Consider the following 21,618-nt stretch of genomic DNA (forward strand, 5'->3'; position numbering starts at 1 on the left):
ATCACTTAAAAAATGCAAGACTGGATCAAAGTGACCCTCATTCTGTGTCTCTTCGGCACTCTGAGGGAGATCCGGCCTTCGGAGCCGTTTGTGTCTGAATTCCTACTGGGAGAATGGAGGAACATCACAGAAGAGCAACTTAACAGAGATGTGTATCCAGTAGGCACTTATTCGTACTTGGCACAGCTGGTCGTTATATTCCTGATCACAGACTTCTTGAGGTTCAAGCCAGTGATTATACTTTCAGGTATGTTTGAGGAACTTCCACTTATTCTAAGCAGTTACTTGCCTCTGTAGCTCTAAGTCTAAGGCAGAACTTGAAAGTAGTTAAAGATATACAAGCAAAATGAAAATGTCAAATATTTCTCAAAACTGTCTGCCTTGCAATTTTTGTGGGCCAATTACTTTTTTTTGCCCCTTTATGGTACTTTTTTAAGTATGTCTCTAAAAGCCTATTAAATGGAGCAGTTTCTAGAAATACTTTCAGGGTCCATGACTATGTCATGTATTAATTTTTCTATAATGAATGTAAAACTTCACTAACAATTTTGGTTAACTTCTCACTGACTTCCAATATCTTTATTTTTCTCTTTGATTATGATGTTTTAATGTTTTCAGCTAGTGACCCACTTCCTTAGGATTAGGTAGGAAGTAAAATAAAATTATTAAGAGATAAATAGCACCAAAATTATGCTTTCTGAATTAAGATACTAAGTAAATCTTGAAAAAGGTACAAAATGGTTCATATGTCATCAACTGTAAATAATCACTGAACATACCTGGGGGTGTTTCTGGTAGCTAATGAGCCCCTTTATCTAATTCTTCATTTTGAATGTGAACCTCTACTCCACCCTGTATATTTATTAAAACAACACTTATATAAAGTTTCTAATATAGTTTTAAACCTTAATTAAATAAGTATTTCCTTTAAGCAAATGTGTTAAAATGTACATTAGTTGAGTCTATTCACAATATGCACTTCAACCTAGGTTCACCTGGGTACAATGTTTACCCTATTATCTTCTTGAAGAAATGCAGATTATAACAGGAAAAAGTGCTTGCAAATTCGTTCAGTGATTCTAGAGATTAGCTTGAACATACATACTTCCTTTGGAACTATATATTTAATATTTCTATAAATAAATATATTTATAAAAAAATAAATAAATACAAAAACAAATACATTTATCTTAAGAGTAGTTTTCACTAACTCATTTGGATCAACCATTACTGTCCCAACATGACTAACAGAAAGCTCAGTGAGGTGTGGGTACTTAGTTCATCCCGCAATAGATGTACCACTACACAGCTTCTCAATAAATGTTTCTTGTTTCTTGTTTATCTACCCCAATGTTATGTTTATAAATATATTTAAATTCCTTTCTTGATCATAATACCTGCAAAAGGAGGACAAATGTTCATTGTTAGCAAAATTAATTTGTGATTATTATAACAACTATAATGCAATAAAGATACCTATGTCTAACAAACAGCGTTCAATTCACCTTATCTTAATCTCGTCATTAAAAAAAAACTTAATTGCATATATACATAGCATGAAATATTGAATTAACTCACTACACTAATAAGATTATAAAAGTTATTTTAAATATCAGCGATATTATATTTTGTTTCAATATAAATTAAATTAAAGATTTACCTGTACAACAAGGTTTACAGTTGATTTAAAAAGAATTTAGTTTCCCATGAATTATACTATGATTTCTGAATCCTAAATTATTATTTATTTTTATTTTAAACTAATAATTATTTATTTATTTATATTTAAATGTGAGAAAGTTATGTATGTTTCCAATTATTAGTATTTTTTATTATTAATATTATAGTAATAAATTATTTTTATTTATAAAAATATAGAAATACATAAGAAATACCCTAAATTCCTTAAAATGCATCTCAGGTGATGCAATGCCTACTAGACATTTATGCAACCATTGCCAGTGATTGCATAATCTTATCTCAGAATATTAATTATACTTTAAAACTCTATTATTATTTATTAATATAACATACACAATATTGCTATTGTACCTATTATGGAAGACAGACACATGTCATGCCCGAATTCCTATTGGGTAGGGCAGAAATAGGAGTCACCAACAGAAAGCCTAATAAACCATATTTCATTTCAAAGTCAGAGATAATTAAATATGTTAAACAGCATTAATATGATAGTGCCAGTCTATTCCCCATGTCATTATAATATAATGAGATAGTTCAATAACATGCATAATATATATACATAAACTCACGCTCATAATCCCTAATGGGGTGGGCAGAAACACAAATAATCAGAAGACAACTTGCAGTCACTGTTTATATGAAGTCATAAGATAGATATGATAAATGTTATGGGATTATAGTTATTATAGCACAGCCAATAATGTTGATGTTCTCCACCAACCCGCAGTGGAGCAGCGTGGCGGAGTTTGCTCCATACCCCCTCTGGTTGATTGAGGGGAGGCCTGTGCCCAGCAGTGGGACGTATATAGGCTGTTTATGTTATGTTACGTTGATATTCCAATGTAGCTAAATGGTATCACATAAGATGAATAATTTAATCAATACATACATACAAATAAATACGTTTGGAGAACGGACGCGTTGTCCGTCACACGTTTATTTACATTTATTTGGTGTTAGGTACATACTAACACCTGACAGACGGCAGCAGTAACTGCCAGTACTATTCAGAGGCGGAGGACAAGAGTCCTAGCACGGCTTTGTAATAGACTACTCTGGGCGCCATCCCACTCGCGTCAGACAGAGTACTGCGGGGCGGAAGGCAATAGGGAAACCACTGCCCTATTTTTCCCTAAAAAAGTAGCACTAATGCTACACCGACAAGAGCGTGGCTCTTAAATTGATGATGATGAGGTATATATTATACACCTCTGCCTACCCTTTCGGGACACAACTGTGATGTTGTGCAGGTATTTTTGTGATACTAAGTATTGAAATCTTATAAGAAGCTTAAAGAGCACATATATTATAATGAAGTCTGCAAAGATATTTGTGGACCAAAAATAATGTGGCAAGTTTTGAGAGTAAGTGTATTGATACAGAGTAAAATTGAACAATGAGAGGACGAACCAGGTCTTGCAGTTCACGTGAAAACGGATGTAGTACCAACCAACTTAAATACGCCGCGTGCCCACTGATGTGCCGTTCCTGAGAATATTCCCAAAGTGGGAATGTTCCCGTTGTCCTTCTCCTTGCGTCGTATTCCTCAGTGCGGAAGTGGCTGCCCTAGGGCGGTACGAGGTGTGCCACCGTAACGGGCGCCAAAATAGGGAAGCGCCAAAATCAACCAAGACTGGTTCACCCTGGCCGCAAACTAACTTCATCGGGTTAGATTGCGGCCACATAAAACTCATACCTGGTGGCCGTAAACAACATTTTCAAAAGATTTAAATAGGTAAATTTCGGTGGCCGTAAACTAATCGAAAAAAAAATGTATTTTGAGGGGCGCCACTTTGAGGTCTCGCATCGCCTAAATATTTTGCTAGGGCCGCCACTGGCTGAGGGTCGTCGCCTCCCTTCTGCATCACTTTCTCTCGTACAATATTTCTCAATCTGTTTCTGTCCCATCGGTGAGAAGAGCGTTGTGAATTGTAGAGTCCAGAGTAGTGCGCAACGTAATAAAATTTTATAACGGTAATTTTATTAATTCTGACGATATAATTATGTCGTTTTATCGATTGGTGCTAATATGTGAACCCAAATAAGTCATATCGTTCTGTCAAATACGAACAAAATCACGTGCCACGCATGTTAGGGAAAATAACACACTCATCTATTTCGATAAAATTTATTGAATCGATCGATAATTTTATCACGTTGTGTATGTTAGCCTTGCTGGTCGGAGTATTGTATTTATTTGGTTGCGTCCACGCGGCCTTTCCCCATCCACTTTGCCAGTCACGATGAGCTTCTCGAGGTTGTCACCATCCTTTCTTGTAATGTGACCAAAGTATTCAATTAATTTCCATTGTCTTCTCCTATCGTGTGGGTTGTGAGGTGGATTACCAACATCATCAACCCCAGTGTCACGGTTATTATTGAGCCGCCAAAGGCCCTCACTTACTTACTCACTTTTTGGACAATCAGGTGATCAGGATGTCCTAACCAAAATAGGAATCACAAAGTGATTTCCATTGTAAAAACTATTTTAGTAAGGACACTGGCTACTTTTCTTTTTCAAATTGTTCTTGTATTATGGTATTATCTGCCTAAAGGTAAGTTATTAAACTTCTTTTTTTTTTGTTTGTGCCTTTTTACTGCCGGGAATGTTCTCAAAGTGGGAAAATTCCCGGGAACGGCACCACTGTGCGCGCCGTTGTCAACGCTAGACAACGCGACGTATAATTCTCATATCTGATCACTCAATTGATGTCGTCATCAACATTACAAGTATCGAGGCATCCAATTACAATCGCACGCAATTCATTATATTTTTTTACTGCGTGCCTTTTTTCCTTACTAAAGAGGACAGATAAAGCGACTCGGCAAGGTCAGTGCACCATATCTTTTTAACCGACTCCAAAAAAATAGGAGGTTAATCAATTCGTCGATCTTTTTTTCTATGTATGTTCCCCGATTACTCGAAGACGCTTAGAGCGATTTGGAATATTCTATTTGTGGTCTTTGACTCGTAATTATTGGTCTCTGGCTGATGATTCATTCGTCTCCATAAAAATAACCTCAAAACATACATACATACATAAACTCACGCCCGTAATCCCAAATGGGGTGGGCAGAGCCACAAGTAATCAAAGTCAACTTGCAGCCACTGTTGATACGAAGTCCTAAGATGGATATGATGAACCTTATGGTGATAAGGGATCAGCCTATCGCCCATAACATTAGTCCATCATGTTAGAGGACGCAATCCCTCTGTCGGTTTTTACGACATGCCCGGGAAGACAAGCAGCTGAACGTGTTCTATGTTTTTTATTTGCTCCCAGAACAGCATAGAAGCAACCTCAAAAGCCTTCGGATTTTTTCTTTATTCTATGCTGATGGGTTGAGCAGCGGCTACAGTATGGTCATAGAATGAAGAAGTATAGAACGGCAACGCTCCCCTCCCCACCAACGGCTGAGATAGGTTTACCTCCCCCCCCGGCCTTACTTTATTCTTCAAAAGTAAGGGCGTCAAGACGTCACGCACACAGATCCGCGTGTACGATAACGTCAATGTGTAGTGTCTGTGTAAAACGAGGTGTTCTGTATGAAGTGTCCGGGGTGAGGTATGGTGTATCATGCTTATCTTAGGATGTCTTCTTATTACTTGATCTGGGTCAAGTATAAACCATAATAATATCAACCATATCTCACATAGTGAACGAGTGCCCTCTGCACCGGTTCCCAAGTGGCATAGCCGGGCTGCATTGTGTGACGGATGCGGCAGAGACTTGGTTAGGGGAGCTTAAGCTGGATATAATATGATCCACGCATGATATTTTATTTTTCTGCCATACGCAATAATTCCTATTACTTGTGGCTCTGCCCACCCCTAGAGAGTTACGAGTTTATGTATTATGTATGCATGTGTAAAGTAACATAACATAACGTAGCAAATACTTTATGGCACACACAGGAAATACAAAATTACAAACAAAAGAGAAATAGAAGAGTACCTACAATAGGCAGCGTTATTGCTATGCTAAGTAGCAATCTCTTCCAGGCAACCTATATTTCTCCCAGTTTCTTAAACTTTCTTAAACGGAATCTCGTTATTAAGTCGCCTTAATAAATATGTCAAGTTTTTGTTATTACTCATCACGTTGGTCTAACAGAAAGCACGTTGACGCGTAATAATTTAAGTTCATCTTGTGAGGGATCTTCTGACTACCCCAATTGGGATATAATCGTAAGCTAATGTTACTTTTTCTTTTTTTCAGGCTTAAGCGGCATTGCCGTATACGCCATATTACTATGGACAGAAAGTCTAGAATGGCTACAAGTCTGCCAGTTTTTCTACGGCACCTACATGGCCACAGAAGTCGCGTATTTTACTTATATTTATGCGAAGGTAAACATTTACACCAGTATCATAATCTTCTTCTATCGTGTGGGTTGTGAGGTGGATTACCAACCTCATCAACCCTGGTGTCAGGGTTACTATTGAGCCCCCAAAGGCCTCTGACATTACTCATAATAACGACTACGTACTTACATCGGTAAGTAATAACCGGGACCAACGGCTTTACATGCCTTCCGAAGCACGGATCGTCTTACTTTCGGACAATCAGGTCATCAGCCTGTAATTTCCTAACCAAACTAGGGACCACAAAGTAATTTTTGTGATATGTCACCACCGGGAATCGAACCCAGTATCATAATGTTAAGACTGCACTACACTTTTTTTTTTTGACGTGACTTATTGTAGATTTGCTGCAGATGGCATTAACTACTTGGCCGGACAAATGGGGAGCGCTGAAGGCTCTCACCCGGTAACTGCACTACACCACACCCCCGACACTTCATACAAAAAAACCTCAAACACTACAGTAGTTGACGTTATCGTATACGCGCATCTGTGTGTGTGACGTCTGACTCCATACGATTGAAGACTAAAGTAAAACCTTCGGCATAGAATAAGGAATACTACGTATAGAACGGCAACTCTCCGCTCCCCACCAGCGTCTGAGCTTGGTTTACTTCACCTCCCTTCGGACATAGTTCAGACTTGAATCGTATGGTGTCAGACGTCACACACCTGTGTGTGTGCCTTCGAGGTGAGGTAAACCTAGCTCAGCCGCTGGTGGGAAGGAAGGAAAGGAAGCGGAGGACTATTATTCCTTACTATATGCTATGACTTTAAATGCCCGCAGGTGGACGCGGCGAAGTACCCGCGCGTGACGTCATATACGCGCATCGCAGCGCTGATGGGCAGGTTCCTGTCGGGCGTGACCGCGCAGCTGCTGACGCACCTCGGCCTCATGGACTACCGCCAGCTCAACTACATCACGTTCACAGGTAATTGGGTAGTTTCCTACGTACATAACATAAACAGCATACGGCCCGCTGCTGGGCACAGGCCTCCCCACAATCAACCGGAAGGCGTAGAGAGCATACTGTACTCCACTGCTGGCTGGTGCAGGTGCTTTACGGCTAATAGCCGGGACCAATGTTTTAACGTGCCCTCCAAAGCACGGAATCATCTTACTTTCGTACAATCAGATGATCAGCCTGTAATGTCCTAATGTATCTAGGGATGACAAAGTTTTGTTTATGATATGTCACCACCGGGATTCGAACCCGGGACCCCCGGATCGTGAGCCCTACACTCAACCACTGGACCACAGAGGTCGGTATGTAGGTATTTAGTAGGTAGGTATTGCTTTAGAATTGTTTTTGATTACAAAAGTTCATCATGGCGTATATCAACATGTATGACGTCATATTCACGTGTTCACCTGATCACATGTTAGCGTAGGTTGCTGACTTGGCAACAAGTTGATATCGTCGAATTAAATGTTAATTCAAACTCATATAGTCGAATTCAGTGGTTTAACCGGGAGCCGGCATCCGAATCCAAGACACTGCGTTGTAATTCACGCGATAAAAGAAATAGCTTTGCGTATCGGCGCCTTATGATGAAAAACACGTCCGCGCCTTTTTGAAAAATCACATTCAGTTGTGATTTTTGTTAACAAAAAAAAATAATTATCAAAATCGGTTCATAAACGACGAAGCTATCCCCGAACAAACAAAAAAATTATATATACGGTCGAATTGAGAACCTCCTCCTTTTTTGAAGTCGGTAAAAATGTCGCAATAGACACGCTAGTTTCAGTCAAAGAATGAAGTAAATTGAAAAAAACAAGGTTTTGTAAAAAAATCGCATCAGATTGTGTTTTTTTTTTTCATACACTTACGTGGTTTCCACTGACGACGACCCGGGTGAGAGCCTTCAGCGCTCCCCATTTGTCCGGCCAAGTAGTTAATGCCATCTGCGGCAAATCTACAACAAGTCACGTCAAAATAAAAAAAAACTGACGACGATATATTTTTGTTAGATTTTTTATATTTATAAAGAGATGTTTGAAATAAGTCGAACAATATGCCTAAATATAACGAAGACAAAGCTTACACAATAGAAATTAGATGCTATTCAACGCATCCCCTTGGCGCTCGATACGATTTGGCGCGGGGCGGAGAAGTGCCGTTCTACACGCAGTATTATTCTTTAGTCTACTCGTATGCTACTACTTAGTCGAAGGACGTAATATACGATCCCGACGACCCGATTACTCTAGCCATAGAGGCAGCCAATCAGCTCGCGACACCAAACACTTCAGGACCCCGATACCGACCCCGCAGCCGTGGTGGACGACTTCCCTCAATCAGCGCTTATCGCTATCGACCCGCTAGGATCGATTAATTCTTTCAAATATTTTTCCTCTCAGACGACGCCCTGAGCCGAGGTTAGCGCCCAACTGGGCACCCTCAGGCCTGTTGTCTTAACCGTTGTACCGGGTGAGAGCCTTCAGCACTCCCCATTTGTCCGGCCAAGTAGTTAATGCCATCTGCGGCAAATCTACAATAAGTCACGTCAAAAAAAAGAAAACAGCTACTACTTAGTGGTATTATGAATGAAAGGCCAAATACCCTTGTATCATAGAATAATACTACGTACTTATAGAACGGCAACTGAGCTGAGCTAGGTTTACCTCACACACACACACACACACCCTTCTTTTTCATCAATCGTATGGGGCGTCACCGGCACATACAGATGCGCGTGTACGCGGCCTTGAATGTAACCCGTAGCGTGGTGGTTGCAGCGCAGATCCTGGCCACATTCTGGGCGCTGTGGCTGCCGCCGGTGCAGTATGGCATCTACTTCCACCGCCGGGCCTCCGTCATCAACACGCCGTCGCTAGACAAACACCAGCCGGGTGAGAAGGTGAGATACCTATACAAACTTATGGATAAACAGCAGCGTATAAGTGCGCAGTGAGAAATTATTGGGTCTCAATAGAAGTGCGGTAGGTATGAGGAGCTCGGTGGCGCAGCGGTAAACGCGCTCGATCTGCGATTGTTGAAGTTAAGCAACTTTCGCAAAGACCAGTCATAGGATGGGTGGCCACAAAAAAAAAGATTTCATCTCGAGCTCCTCCGTGCTTCGGAAGGCACGTCAAGCCGTTGGTCCCGGCTGCATTAGCAGTCGTTAATAACCATCATTCCGCACTGGACCCGCGTGATGGTTTAAGGCCCGATCTCCCTATCCATCCATAGGGAAGGCCCGTGCCCCAGCAGTGGGGACGTTCATGGGCTGATGATGAACAGGTATGAGAGATGTGCGAGAGGCATGACAATCAGCGACTCTACCTGGACGACCGCCAGTTTTGGACTAGTTATAGGTACACCGCAGATTATACCCTGCTGTCATACAACGCGATAAATACCGCAAGTGCAACGCAAAAGCGTAATCTGTGCTGGCGTCAGATCTCCTTATAATTTAGTATTAAACAACCATCTCCAATGAATGCTCCCACGGTGCTGGCGTAGTCGGCGCGGTACCATTCTAGAATGTATATTTTCCTATCCTATTGCAGCGCTCATTCGGCGTGGAGGTACGCGAAGCATATTCGCTGATAGTGCGCCACGCGCGTGCCGCCTACACCCGGCCCAAAGTGCTGGCGTGGTCGGCGCTGTACGCGGCCGCGCTCGCGCTGTTCGTGCAGGCTCAGATATACGTGCAGCTGCTCTGGAGGGAGATACAGACTGCTAGCGACGCACCGGTAACTATTCATTTAATATTTAAAGTTGAAGTTAAAGACTTGCTCTCCTCTCTTCTCCGCTTTAGTGGAACTGGAAGCTCATCTACCGCGCCGCTCACATATCTCCACTACACTGTTCTCCCAGTTTCTCTATTCGTTGCGCTGGCACGCACCTTTGCCACGTTGGTTGTTTTTGTCAAGGTTTCTTAAAAAGGAAGTGAGATTGGCTTTTAAATAAAACTTTAGAATATACTGGTAACGCATTATATTATCGTATTCAAAAATATATACAAGCACATATTATCTCAATATATACTTAAACATTCGTAGCTTAAAAGCGGCCATGATACAGAGGATGGTAGAAAAAGACATAAAGAAAGACCAGCAGTGTTGCCAATAACAATTATTATAAAGGTGACCACTCAATAGTTTCCACCTTACATCTTCTCTCCTCTTCGCTTTGGTAAAAACCCACTGTAAAGGTCAAAGTAGATCAATGGTTCAATCGGCTATTACTCAAGCAAGAAATGAATGATATACTGCTACGATAACAAAACAGTTAGATCGTAAATGAATGAAATCAGTCTCCAGTTTGCCACGATCAATCAATAACGTGCAATTATTGCGAGCAATCAAAACGAAGCATGAGTCATCACTCGAATTTAAAAACGCTACATTGAATACTTGGGTAGTTCTTCGAACACCGGAAGACATCATTACGGTGAACGCAAATAATAATAAAAAAATCTTTACTAAAAATCAATAGGACTCACACATATTACACAATACATAACACATAAATTGAATTAAAATAAATATACAATATAAAATACATATTTCCTATTTGCGTTTCGGTGCAAAGAACTGTAGGACTGGCGACCCCTTCGTACACTTTCTGCAAAATGGCGTTACTTGAATTGAAGCCCTAAGCCTCGTCCAAAATCCCGCCACGCGTGTACGTAATGACAGCAAAGAAGTTGAGGAGATGGGCCTCCTTTTATAAATAAAAGTCCGAACTTGATGGGTATTTTGTATTGTCCATCAACACTCGAAATGATTAATGATACAGAAGGTAACACGTTAAAAACTATCTAAAATCCCGGAGTGAATATAAAATGCCCTTGTCGCCTAGTAAACCTTTCACACGAGAGAGAGGTGAGGCGCACCTCACACTTAGGGCCACACGTATGGCCTGGCCAAGCCTGAGTCGAATTTATTCGGCACTGACTAAACATTATTCGGTCTTGTCATACGCCACAAAGTCAGGCACACGCGCTTCGGCGAACATGCTCGACGCGCTGCACAAACGTAGCAAATGTTGGATGCGAAACGCGTCAAAAATATCCTGGAATCTTTCATCTTTTTGCAAATAGTTAAAATAAATAGTCCAGTTAGAACTTACATATGTCGCCAACTTACGAACTGGATATTTGCAAAGGTAGGCAGGTAAAAGGTGTTTTTAGAATACGTTTGCGTTTACAGTAATGATATTGACTTACTGTGGTCGAAGATCCACCCACCTACGGACTGCAGCGTGGCAGTTCTTCAATTGGTGTGGGGCGCAGCCTTAGTTATGTCTACTATGTAGTCTGTGGCGGCCCTAGCAAAATGTTTAAATGGTGCGAAATCTCACTGTAGCAGTCCTCAGCCTCTCAAAATACAAAATCAGTTTGATTCTTTGCTATTTAGTCTACATGATGATGTAGTTAATTGTATCTACACCATAGACTATCCATACCATTAGTCAATTTAATCAGAAACTCCAAAAGCCACAGTAATTAGAAGAGAACTTGAAAGTAACTCTTCATACAAAACATCTTGCGAATGCGATTCCTTATCAACTGTTAATATTTAGTCTAACAAGAGAACAGTGCTCGCTGTATTTACATAGTGACACATTGTATCCTTACAAAGACATTTATTTACCATTGTCTGCTGGAAAGTAAATGACTTGTAGACGTATAATTTACGCATCTACAATATTTACCGTCCCTGATACTGTCACTCAAAAACAAAGACTAAATATTTATACATAGAGATGTCCTTAGAAAAGGTTCAGTACCATCTACCCTAAACCGACGTGCATGTTTAAAACTACTAATGAGTGTGGAGGAAGCAAGAGAGGTGTGTCAGGATCGAAGGAAATGGAATTCCATAATTTCTACTGACCCCGGTGGGTAATAGGCGTGAATTTATGTATGCATGTACATATGAGTATAAAATTATAACGTACATAACCTATCTCAATCTCAAGTTATCATATCCATACCGTTATCGCGGCTTTCACGGGATCGGCTTACGACTGAAGATTAGACAGGTCCAGTTTTTTACTTTTAAATAAATACATAGGTTTTAAACATTGCTTTTAAATAAATAGGTACGTAAACTAAACCCTAATATCCTTATTTACGTTACGGCAATTTAAAAATATATATTTATATAATTTTAACATAATATGACATCACACCTGTATCCTCGAAGGGGTAGGCAGAGATGTACAGTATACAGGGTGTTAGTGACATCCTAACGAAAATTTTGACAGATGATTCTCACAATGATTATGAGTTGATATCAAGTGGAACTTTCCGTCGCTAATGTATGAAACTGAAAATAATTAAAAAGAAACACTAAAATTTTTATGAATTTTCCAACTGGAATTTCGACTTGATATCAACTCAGAATCATGGTCTGAATTATCCCCCTTAGTATACGTTACGATGTTACTAACACTATACAATACGCTCAGACCTCGCTAGCTCTATGTTTAATTTAATTTTGGATTCCGATATACTTAACTTCTGAACTTACAAATGGGTTTTATTTATAACATTCCGAGATATAAACTTTACACACCTCTCTTCTAATCCTATTTAGACAGCTTATCTACATCCTATACTTTACGCATAATGATTATACCCGCATATAAACAATCAATAAAATCTTAAGCGCCTTGTCACATGATGCGAGATAATGGTGCTTATTTTAATCTAATAAAAGCCAAACAAATTAATTTACCTTATAATTGTGATATTAACAACCATGATAACAAGGTTGGTCAGGTCTGTTATCGACTTTAGGGTACACAAAGGGAAGAATAATTACGAATTTTCCAGGCTACGTTCACCAAAGACCATATTATAGATTGCGTTGTTCTCATTACTCGGGTACATAATTATTTCAAAATACAATACAATGGCAGAAGCGTATAGAAAATAATTGTTGCTTGATTATTTGGATCACATTATGTATAGAATTATGTCGCTACCTATGTTGCTTCTTCTTATTCTAATCAGAATAGTAATGAGTGTAAGATGTAATTGTGCCTGGGTATAATAAAAATGGTCATCATTTCTACCAAAAAACCAAGATAAAAGATTCGTAATAGTCTTTATCCATGAAATTAGAAGGTTAAATTCAAATTATTTATTTCAGATTAATATCCTTAATACATTACATATACATTACATTACGGTACATTAGATTAGATAATAGTATTTTATGCAACAGTTGTATAAGAAGGGTCAAAAAATGCGAGTGGCGTGAGTTGCGATGTGAGCCTTGGCGAACATCGCAATAAGAGACGCCACGAGCATTTTTTGACCTAGTTATACAACGTTGCATACAATACTTTTTCTACGACGACGTAATTTTAAACGAAACACAAAAATCCAATTTATTTTCCAACGCGCGGGAAAATGGCGGCAAATGTATACTTTTTTTTTATAGTATATCTATGGCACCAAACAAAGTAAAGGTGCCAGTTTCCAGGTCAAAAAAAAAAACAACAACAATGCTTTTTTGGCGACATTATAGTACAGTTACACTTTGTAAACAATGCTTTTATAGGCCATAGAGCGTACACTTTTTCAAAGAGTTTAATTATGTATGTACTTATATTAGACTTTTTGGTTATTTAAATGCCAGATTAAAGTAGAGGAGTAGAAAAATTAAATTATATAAAATCAAATAAAATTAAAATTATCAATGTTCTAATAAATAAAATAGAATTAATATTTTTAATAAAAATGAAATAAAATACAAACAAAAAAATAAACAAGGAAATATTGTTTTTAAGGAACGTAGCCTGGAAAGTCCCTTATTGTTATAATAAAATAGCATTTGTTTTTAAATATGATGACATAAATATATACATGCGTAGTATCACGCCTGTATCCCCGCAGGGGTAGGCACAGTATTACTTAACTTTTTTAACGGTTTCCAAACCAAAATCGTGATTCTTTGTAACAGACTGGGGTAGAAAGGGTTATAATTAAGTAGCGCTCATGCTTATCGTTTCTATAGCAAGGGTAGGCTAAATATCATTGCCATATTAAAAATAATATGTTAATCATACTTACACTTAGAAGTGAGAGCCGCCGCACCGACGACAAAACCCCGGCGCGCCGACCTTAAACCCCGGTGCGCCGCCGCTTACAAGCTTAGGTCGGCGCTCGCCTTTTCTTACCCTTTGCGACAAATAAGCGCCATCTAGCGCATATTTTAGGAACCAATTAGTTCCCTTCGCTCCTTTTTACCTCAATGTCAAGATATTTGTAAATGTAACTTAGTAACCAAAAAACCAAAAGGAGCTCGGTGGCGCAGCGGTTAACGCGCTTGGTCTGCGATTGTTGAAGTTAAGCAACTTTCGCAAAGGCCGGTCATAAGATGGGTGACCACAAAAAAAAGTTTTCATCTCGAGCTCCTCCGTGCTTCGGAAGGCACGTTAAGCCGTTGGTCCCGGCTGCATTAGCAGTCGTTAATAACCATCAATCCGCACTGGGCCCGCGTGATGGTTTAAGGCCCGATCTCCCTATCCATCCATAGGGAAGGCCCGTGCCCCAGCAGTGTGGACGTTAATGGGCTGATGATGATGAACCAAAAAACCTAACAGATGTCGCTATTGACCAACGCCAATAAAACAGTTTTACCAAGATGGAGTGACGACGAAACACGGCCTTTATTTTCCGCTCCCGATTAATTATTACTACAAACCAATTTACTTCTTTATTTCTTCACCCTTGTAACTTAATCCACAGATAGCCTACAACGGCGCAGTGGAAGCGCTACAAACCCTGCTGGGAGCACTGGGCGCGTTCCTATCGTCCATCTTTTCCCGCTTCTTCCTGCCGGCCCCCGTCGCGGCGATACAGGGCGCGGCGGTCTTTGTTGGCACTTATGTCACGAATATATTCGTGTCCTACGCCGGGTATATCGTCATGGGCACCATGTTTCACTACACTATCACCCTTGCTAGGTAAGTGTAATCAGAGTTTACCGTTCCCGGGCACGTTAAGCCGTTGGTTCCGGTTACTACTTACTGATGTAAGTAAGTAGTCGTTACATGAGCCATGTCAGGGGCCTTTGGCGGCTCAATAGTAACCCAGACACCAGGGTTGATGAGATTGGTACTCCACCTCGCAACCCACATGATAGAAGAAGACCGTTTCCGGGAAAGTTCACAAACTGCGACAGTAAAAATGTTTATTACCATAGTTTTATACCTGGATTGAAAGAAGCGAGTCTCTTGTCAGGTTTTGCGGATAAAAATCACATCAGGATCTCATTTTTCATAAATCTGCTCATATGGTTTTCACCTTCAGGCGACGATATGTACTCAAAAAAGATATAATATACGGGCTGTTAGTGACACCGTAACGAATACTGAGGGGGATGATTCAGACCATGACTCTGAGTTAATATTAAGTGGAATTTTCCGTCGCAAAATTCATGTTTTTTATTTAGATTTAAATTATTTTCAATTCTATACTTTTGCGATGGAAAATTCCACTTGATATTAACTCAGAATAATGATCTGAATCATCCCCCTCAGTATTCGTTACGATGCCACTTACACCCCGTACAAGTACGTACAGGTTGGCATACAAATAGGTATTGGTGTTAATTGTCATTAACGACACGAAATTCCACTTGATTTCAACTTAGAATCATGGTCTAAATCATACCTCGTAGTTTTCGTTAACACCCTGTATAAATTAGACCTGTAAATTCAGCTGAACCTCATTAACTAAATGCCCTAAAAGAAAAATAGGTTGAGAGCAAAATACAAGCTACTAACTTTTTTTTTAATACATAACACTCCTGTATTCGACTCGTTAGATAAGGGCAGAATGATGATGATATTATAAATCCTATATTTATTTTATTTCCAGCGCAAAAATAGCGAGTCAGTTGTCCGACGACAGCTGCTTCGGCCTGATCTTCGGCATCAACACGCTGGTCGGCACAGGCCTGCAGTCCATCCTCACATTAGTCCTCATTCAGTCTCTGATGCTGCCCGTAGCCTCCCAGTACTACGCACTATCCGGCCTCTTCACATTCCTCGCTACAATATGGATTGTCGGATGTATAATGCACGTGTACAGACAGAAACAAAGTATTAACATATAACAGTATTAAGGATTGGTGGGAATGGCTAAGTAAAATGCCACTTTACTTAGAAAATGATGCTGACAAAATTTTTAAATTATAGCTGTCATTTTCTTAGCCGAAAAGGAAAGGCACCAGTAATCGACAGGCATAATATTTGTAGAACACACGTCAATTTTAGGCAGAAATTTAAAAAAACCTCTCCCGAAATTTCATATTGGCCAATAATTAACCCGACAAAATTAAGTTGACAGCACACGTCAAACGGGTTGCATATCAGCGAGATGCCTATATATTCATCAGGGTTATTCATTAGTTCACTCATTCATTTTAAAACTAACAGTTGTCAATCAACCGTCCCCTTTCGGCGGATAAGAAAATGACGCGTGTAGCATAAAATTAGTGTTGATAGTGCAATAAATCTTAAGTTGCCTCGGGGTCTTCTTGGCCATTCTTTTTTTAAAAACCTGTAAGGTGTTAAGGCTTAATGAGAGACTTTCCAGGCTACGTTCACCAATAACAATATAGATGGCGTTGTTCAGTTTAAACCTTCCAATTACGTATTTTCTTAGTACTCTGGTACATAATTATTCCAAAATACAATGTAATGGCAATTGCAGTAGCATATACAGGGTGTTAGTGACATCGTAACGAAAAAAAAAATGGAACGCCTATTTGATTGTACTAAAAACGATGGTGGGTGTTTTTCTTGTCGCAAATGTTTAATTAAGATTTTGAATTTTTACTGTGCCGCAATGTAAGTCGAACAACGCGCCACACAGACGCTAAACCTACGCGCGGCTACGTTACGCGTGCGCGTGCGTGATACCTACGATGTTGATATCTAGGTAGGAGATTTCATTCTCTTGTATTTAGATGCTTAGTGGTTCAACGTTTTAAAATGTTGAGTTTGTTGAAGTAGAACACCTACTGCCACGATTTTTCACGCACGGTACCTACCTACCAGTTATTAAAACGTTCCTAACTTATTAACAATAAAAACCCTACTCTTGCCTTACCTTAATTGTTATTCCTTCGGATGAAGTACCTAGGTAGGTACCCTAGAACATGTCACGTCACGTAGGTGCAACATCGCGTTTCCTCCGCGGTAGGTAGGTATCACACGCACTCACAAACACAAGACCTTGCTCTTTAATAAACATCAACAATCTTCCATACTTTTGCGCAGTAAATGGTCTATGATCTATCATCATAGTCGACACTACTCATTTACAGAATAAAACAAACACATAACACTCACAAACACGAAAAAAATATCCTCGAAAAACATCACGCGATTCGGGCCAAGCTTAGTATTCGACTGAGCGGAAGCGCGCGGCGGCGTTGGCGCAAAGCATCAAAGGCGCCGACGACGCGCCGGCCGCGGCCGAGTCGAGCCGACGACTAGAGAGAGAAGTATGTTTATGGTGCAAGTGACAGAGAAAGAAATAGTATCTGTTCGTAATGCCTACTTTATTGGCGCGCGTTGCCCTTGACCCGTGCGCCGGCTATTCACCTGCCTGTGGTGCATAGCTGAAGTTGTAGATAGTTATTATTTATTGATGACATTGATAAAATTTAATAATTAATTTTTTTTTATTTGTTTATTTTAAATGTGGGTTCAAAACACAATATGGGACTGAAAAAAAATTTTGCGACAGGAAATTCCACTTGATATCAACTCAAAGAAATAGTGTCTGTTCGTAATGCCTACTTTATTTGCCCTCGATCCATGCGGTTATTCACGTCCGAGTATTCATCAAGACAGATCAAACAAGCCCTAACTCGGAGGTCTTGCGTCACAGGATCTTTTAATTATGTCTTAGAACCTTCTTGGCCTATGTGGTCCAGTGGTTGAGTTGATGATGCGGAGGGTCCGGGTTCGTATTCCGGTGGGGACATATCACAAAAATCTGTTTATAAGGCCGTTGGTTAGGACGTTACAGGCTGATCACCTGATCGTCCGAAAGTAAAATGATCCGTGCTTCGGAAGGCACGTTAAGCCGTTGTTCCCGTCTACTACTTATGTAAGTAGGTACGTAGCCGTTACATGAATAGGTAGGTATTGTACACAGAACAGGATAGGTTTAATTAGTGTTTTTTACTGATGATTTAACAATGAGATTTAAAACCACGAATAACTTAGTACTTATTTACCTCGGTACCAACATGTAACAAGAAAAAATAAGATCAATCCTCTCGGACAATTTTTTTCTTTGAACATGCCGACATTGCCTACGCGGCGGAGTTGCCGAACTATCGATAGGTAGATTATCAATTGTTGAATTTGAAAATTGTCTAAACTATCGAAAGTAGTGATAGTACATTTAGATCGATACTAGCGATAGTACCGATAGGTCTTGCTTTGTAACAATAATGGGTATTGATCTAAAAGATCTATCGATAGGTACCTACTATTGGTTTTTTTTTAACTAGGTATCGATAGAATATCGATAGGCAACACTCTGGCGGAGTGTCCGCCCAATTCTAGACGCGATCTCGCTCGATTTTTGTGTAGCGAGGTTTTGCGTAGGTACTTACATACTAAGTTGGTGGATGGTTGACGTAGTAGGTGACTAATTACCTAATCTGTGGTGGTTGTGTTATTGGTTGTTAGTTATTCTAATGACAACAAAGAATAACCAACGAACGAACGAATTTGAATACAATTATTTACTGTTTCAACTGTTTTAGGTAGATAACGGTCCCGATTCCTATGAGTAAATGAATGAATAACCCGGCCGAATCAAAAAGGTATGCAAACCGTTTGACGTGTGCTGTCAACTTAATTCTGTCGGTTGTTTTAGATTTCTACTTAAAATTGACGTGTCCTTATTCCATAAATTTTATGCCTGACGAATATCCGTCCATTTAAGAATAAGAATAAAATAAATTTATAACTTACGATAGACAGAGAAAGAAATAGGATCGGTTCGTAGTGTCTACTTTGTAGGCCGCGTCGCCGCCGCGTCGCCGCCGCGCCGCCGCCGGCGTGCGGAGCGGGGCGTGCGGAGTGGGACGTACGGAGCGGTTCGCGCGGCGCGCGGTGCGTGTGGCCGTTGACCCGTTCGAGCAACTCAAGGTCTTTGGAGCAACTGATTGATTACGAATACCGCAAAATTGTTGGCTCCATTACATTGATGATTTTCGATAATTTGTCATTATTGATTTTTTTATTGAAATTTGGGTTCTATGCAGCTTAAAGCACAATATGGAATTGAAAATAATTAAAAACAAAACTCAAAATTTCATGAATTTTGCGACGGAAAATTCCACTAGATATTAACTCAGAATCATGGTCTGAATTATCCCTCTCAGTATTCGTTACGATGTCACTAACACCCAGTATAAAAATAATTGTGCGCTTGATATTTGGATCATATTATGTTCCGTTTGCGTGAGACAGAGTACTGCGGCGCGGAAGGCAAGAGGGAAACCACTGCCCTATTTCTCCCTAAAAAAGTAGCATGGAAAATGCTGTACCGACAAGAGCGTGGCTCTTAAATTGATGATGATGATTATGTTGCTACCTATATTGCTTCTCTTTATTTTGATAAGAATTATAATGCGTGGAAGACGTAATTGTGCCTGGGTGTAATAAAAAGGGTCATCATTTATACCCAAAAACAAAGATGAAAGATGCATATCTGTCATCCAGGTCAAACGGAAATAAAAACTGTACAGCGCCATCTATAGTGATTTTGAGGAACGTATTAGGGAAAGTCGCTCATTAAATTCAGAACGTTCTACAAACACCAGCGGGCTGGCGACCATTATGACGGCGATACGGTTCACCACTTATCATGTTGGTCTCATAAAGCTGTACGAAACGCGGGTACTTAATTTATCAAGCGAAGGCTGTGACTACCCCAATGGGGAATATAGTAAGCTTGTATTTATTGATTTATAGGTTGTTTTAAAGAAAAGCCAGGTCAAGAGTAAACCGGCAAGCGTGCATGATGATTGTGATGAGAGTGGAAGCGAAAGTGGTGTGTCAGGGTCGTAGTAAGTGGAATACCGTGAAACTCAATGTGAAATATGTGCAATCTATGTAATAAGTATGTTTTGTACGAACTTTGTATGTACTTTACAAACTCACTGTAGATATAAGACTCCATAACCCGAAGACATAAAAGTTATTTATTATTATTTTGTTTGGCTGTTGCCTAAATTAAAGAATATAGTAGAAAGTCACGCATAAAATCGTAATTTCTACTTCATTTTAAAGTTTATTGAATGTTATTTATATATTTTTTTCACTTAGCACTCCCTTTGTTTTAGCAAAGTTGACTCATTGTTGTTGTTGTATTTAAGAGGGAAAACATGTGGTTTATAGTAGTTGGAAATGTCTATAATGGTTGTACTTTTGACCAGTGCAAATAACCTTAAGTTATTAATAATGTTTAAGTTATTTTTAGACTTCACTGACCGTAACATGGAGCCCCTAGAACGGGAACGATACTAAAGAATAAATAATTATACTACCTCTGAGTCTTCTTTAATCTTTAATGGCCGTAAGCCGCTAAGGAGTAATGGGAAGAGCGTGCGGACTCTTGTCTTGCTCGTACTTAGCGTTACTCGCAACATGGTGAGAATGAGATTTTTTATAGCTGACGTGGGTGTGACAATGCGATAAATAAATCAATTCTATTTGTTAAATATCACGTTAAGTACGGTATACACATGTGGAGTACACCATGTTACGGCAACAGTCTTTACTTATTATTATGTACTTACCATACTGCTTTGTCCAATCTTCATCTAAGCCAGCCACTATTTTAACTACACGGACACATGCTTACAACAAGGGTTTGCCTTATCCATAGCTAGTATGATAATTAAAAAATAGACTGTGATAGTTTTTTAAATTATGGACATATATATACCTCTTTGACTATATCAAACAAATGTTTTTGGAACTTTTTTAAAAGTGCATAAATGTAAAATGCATAAAAATATAACTGTTTTGCATTCCAACAAAACAATTATTATGTGTGAAATAAAACACACAGTGTATTATGAAGAAGCTGTCTATGAATTTCACCTTTTATAAGATAGAAGAGTACAAACATACCTGAATTCTCCTTGTGTTTGTGTTTTCTGTCTCTTTCTTACTCACCGCAAGGCGCCCCCGTCATTCTTCGTCAGGCGCATTACTTGTCAAATCATAGTCTTCATACACCAGCAAGGCACTTTGGTGTACACTGTGTGTTTTATTTCACACATAATAATTGTTTTGTTGGAATGCAAAACAGTTATATTATGTGTTCTCATAAAACACACAGTGTATTATGAAGATGTGTTTGTTATCTGCTGGTGAAGTAAGCTTAAACGCTATGTGAATGAATTAAATAGAATATTAATTTAATTAAAACACTTCAGTTTTTTAATTTATTTACTTACTATTGTTCTATAAAGTTATAAAGCAAGTTTAATCAAAAAGAATGCTTTGTATCAGTCTCTGAATTTATCCAATTCT

At 39.4% G+C, this 21,618-nt stretch overlaps 1 protein-coding gene across 2 annotated transcripts; it reads left to right on the plus strand.

The window, feature by feature from the left end:
• Window positions 1-12: 12 nt before the first annotated feature.
• LOC126382121 (thiamine transporter 2-like) lies at window positions 13-21,090 on the plus strand. 2 transcript variants are annotated; one of them, XM_050031872.1, is made up of 7 exons: window positions 13-247; window positions 5,925-6,055; window positions 6,858-7,002; window positions 8,814-8,935; window positions 9,588-9,773; window positions 14,789-15,006; window positions 15,923-21,090. In XM_050031872.1, exons 1-7 carry the CDS (start codon window positions 13-15, stop codon window positions 16,158-16,160), a joined length of 1,275 nt encoding a protein of 424 aa, XP_049887829.1. In that variant the 3' UTR covers window positions 16,161-21,090. The 2 variants fall into 2 exon arrangements, with proteins under 2 accessions (XP_049887829.1, XP_049887830.1); XM_050031873.1 differs by having other exon boundaries at window positions 5,925-6,025.
• Window positions 21,091-21,618: the final 528 nt, after the last annotated feature.

Source organism: Pectinophora gossypiella, chromosome 3 (genome assembly GCF_024362695.1).
Source record: "Pectinophora gossypiella chromosome 3, ilPecGoss1.1, whole genome shotgun sequence".
Taxonomy (NCBI): Eukaryota; Metazoa; Arthropoda; class Insecta; order Lepidoptera; family Gelechiidae; genus Pectinophora; species Pectinophora gossypiella.

Bases quoted from the DNA above. Each gene is read 5' to 3' on its own strand.
- LOC126382121 (XM_050031872.1), top strand. From the start codon at position 13: ATGCAAGACTGGATCAAAGTGACCCTCATTCTGTGTCTCTTCGGCACT. The intron at 7,003-8,813 runs GTAATTGGGTAG...TGGTGGTTGCAG, and splicing joins CAACTACATCACGTTCACAG to CGCAGATCCTGGCCACATTC. The intron at 8,936-9,587 runs GTGAGATACCTA...ATCCTATTGCAG, and splicing joins AACACCAGCCGGGTGAGAAG to CGCTCATTCGGCGTGGAGGT.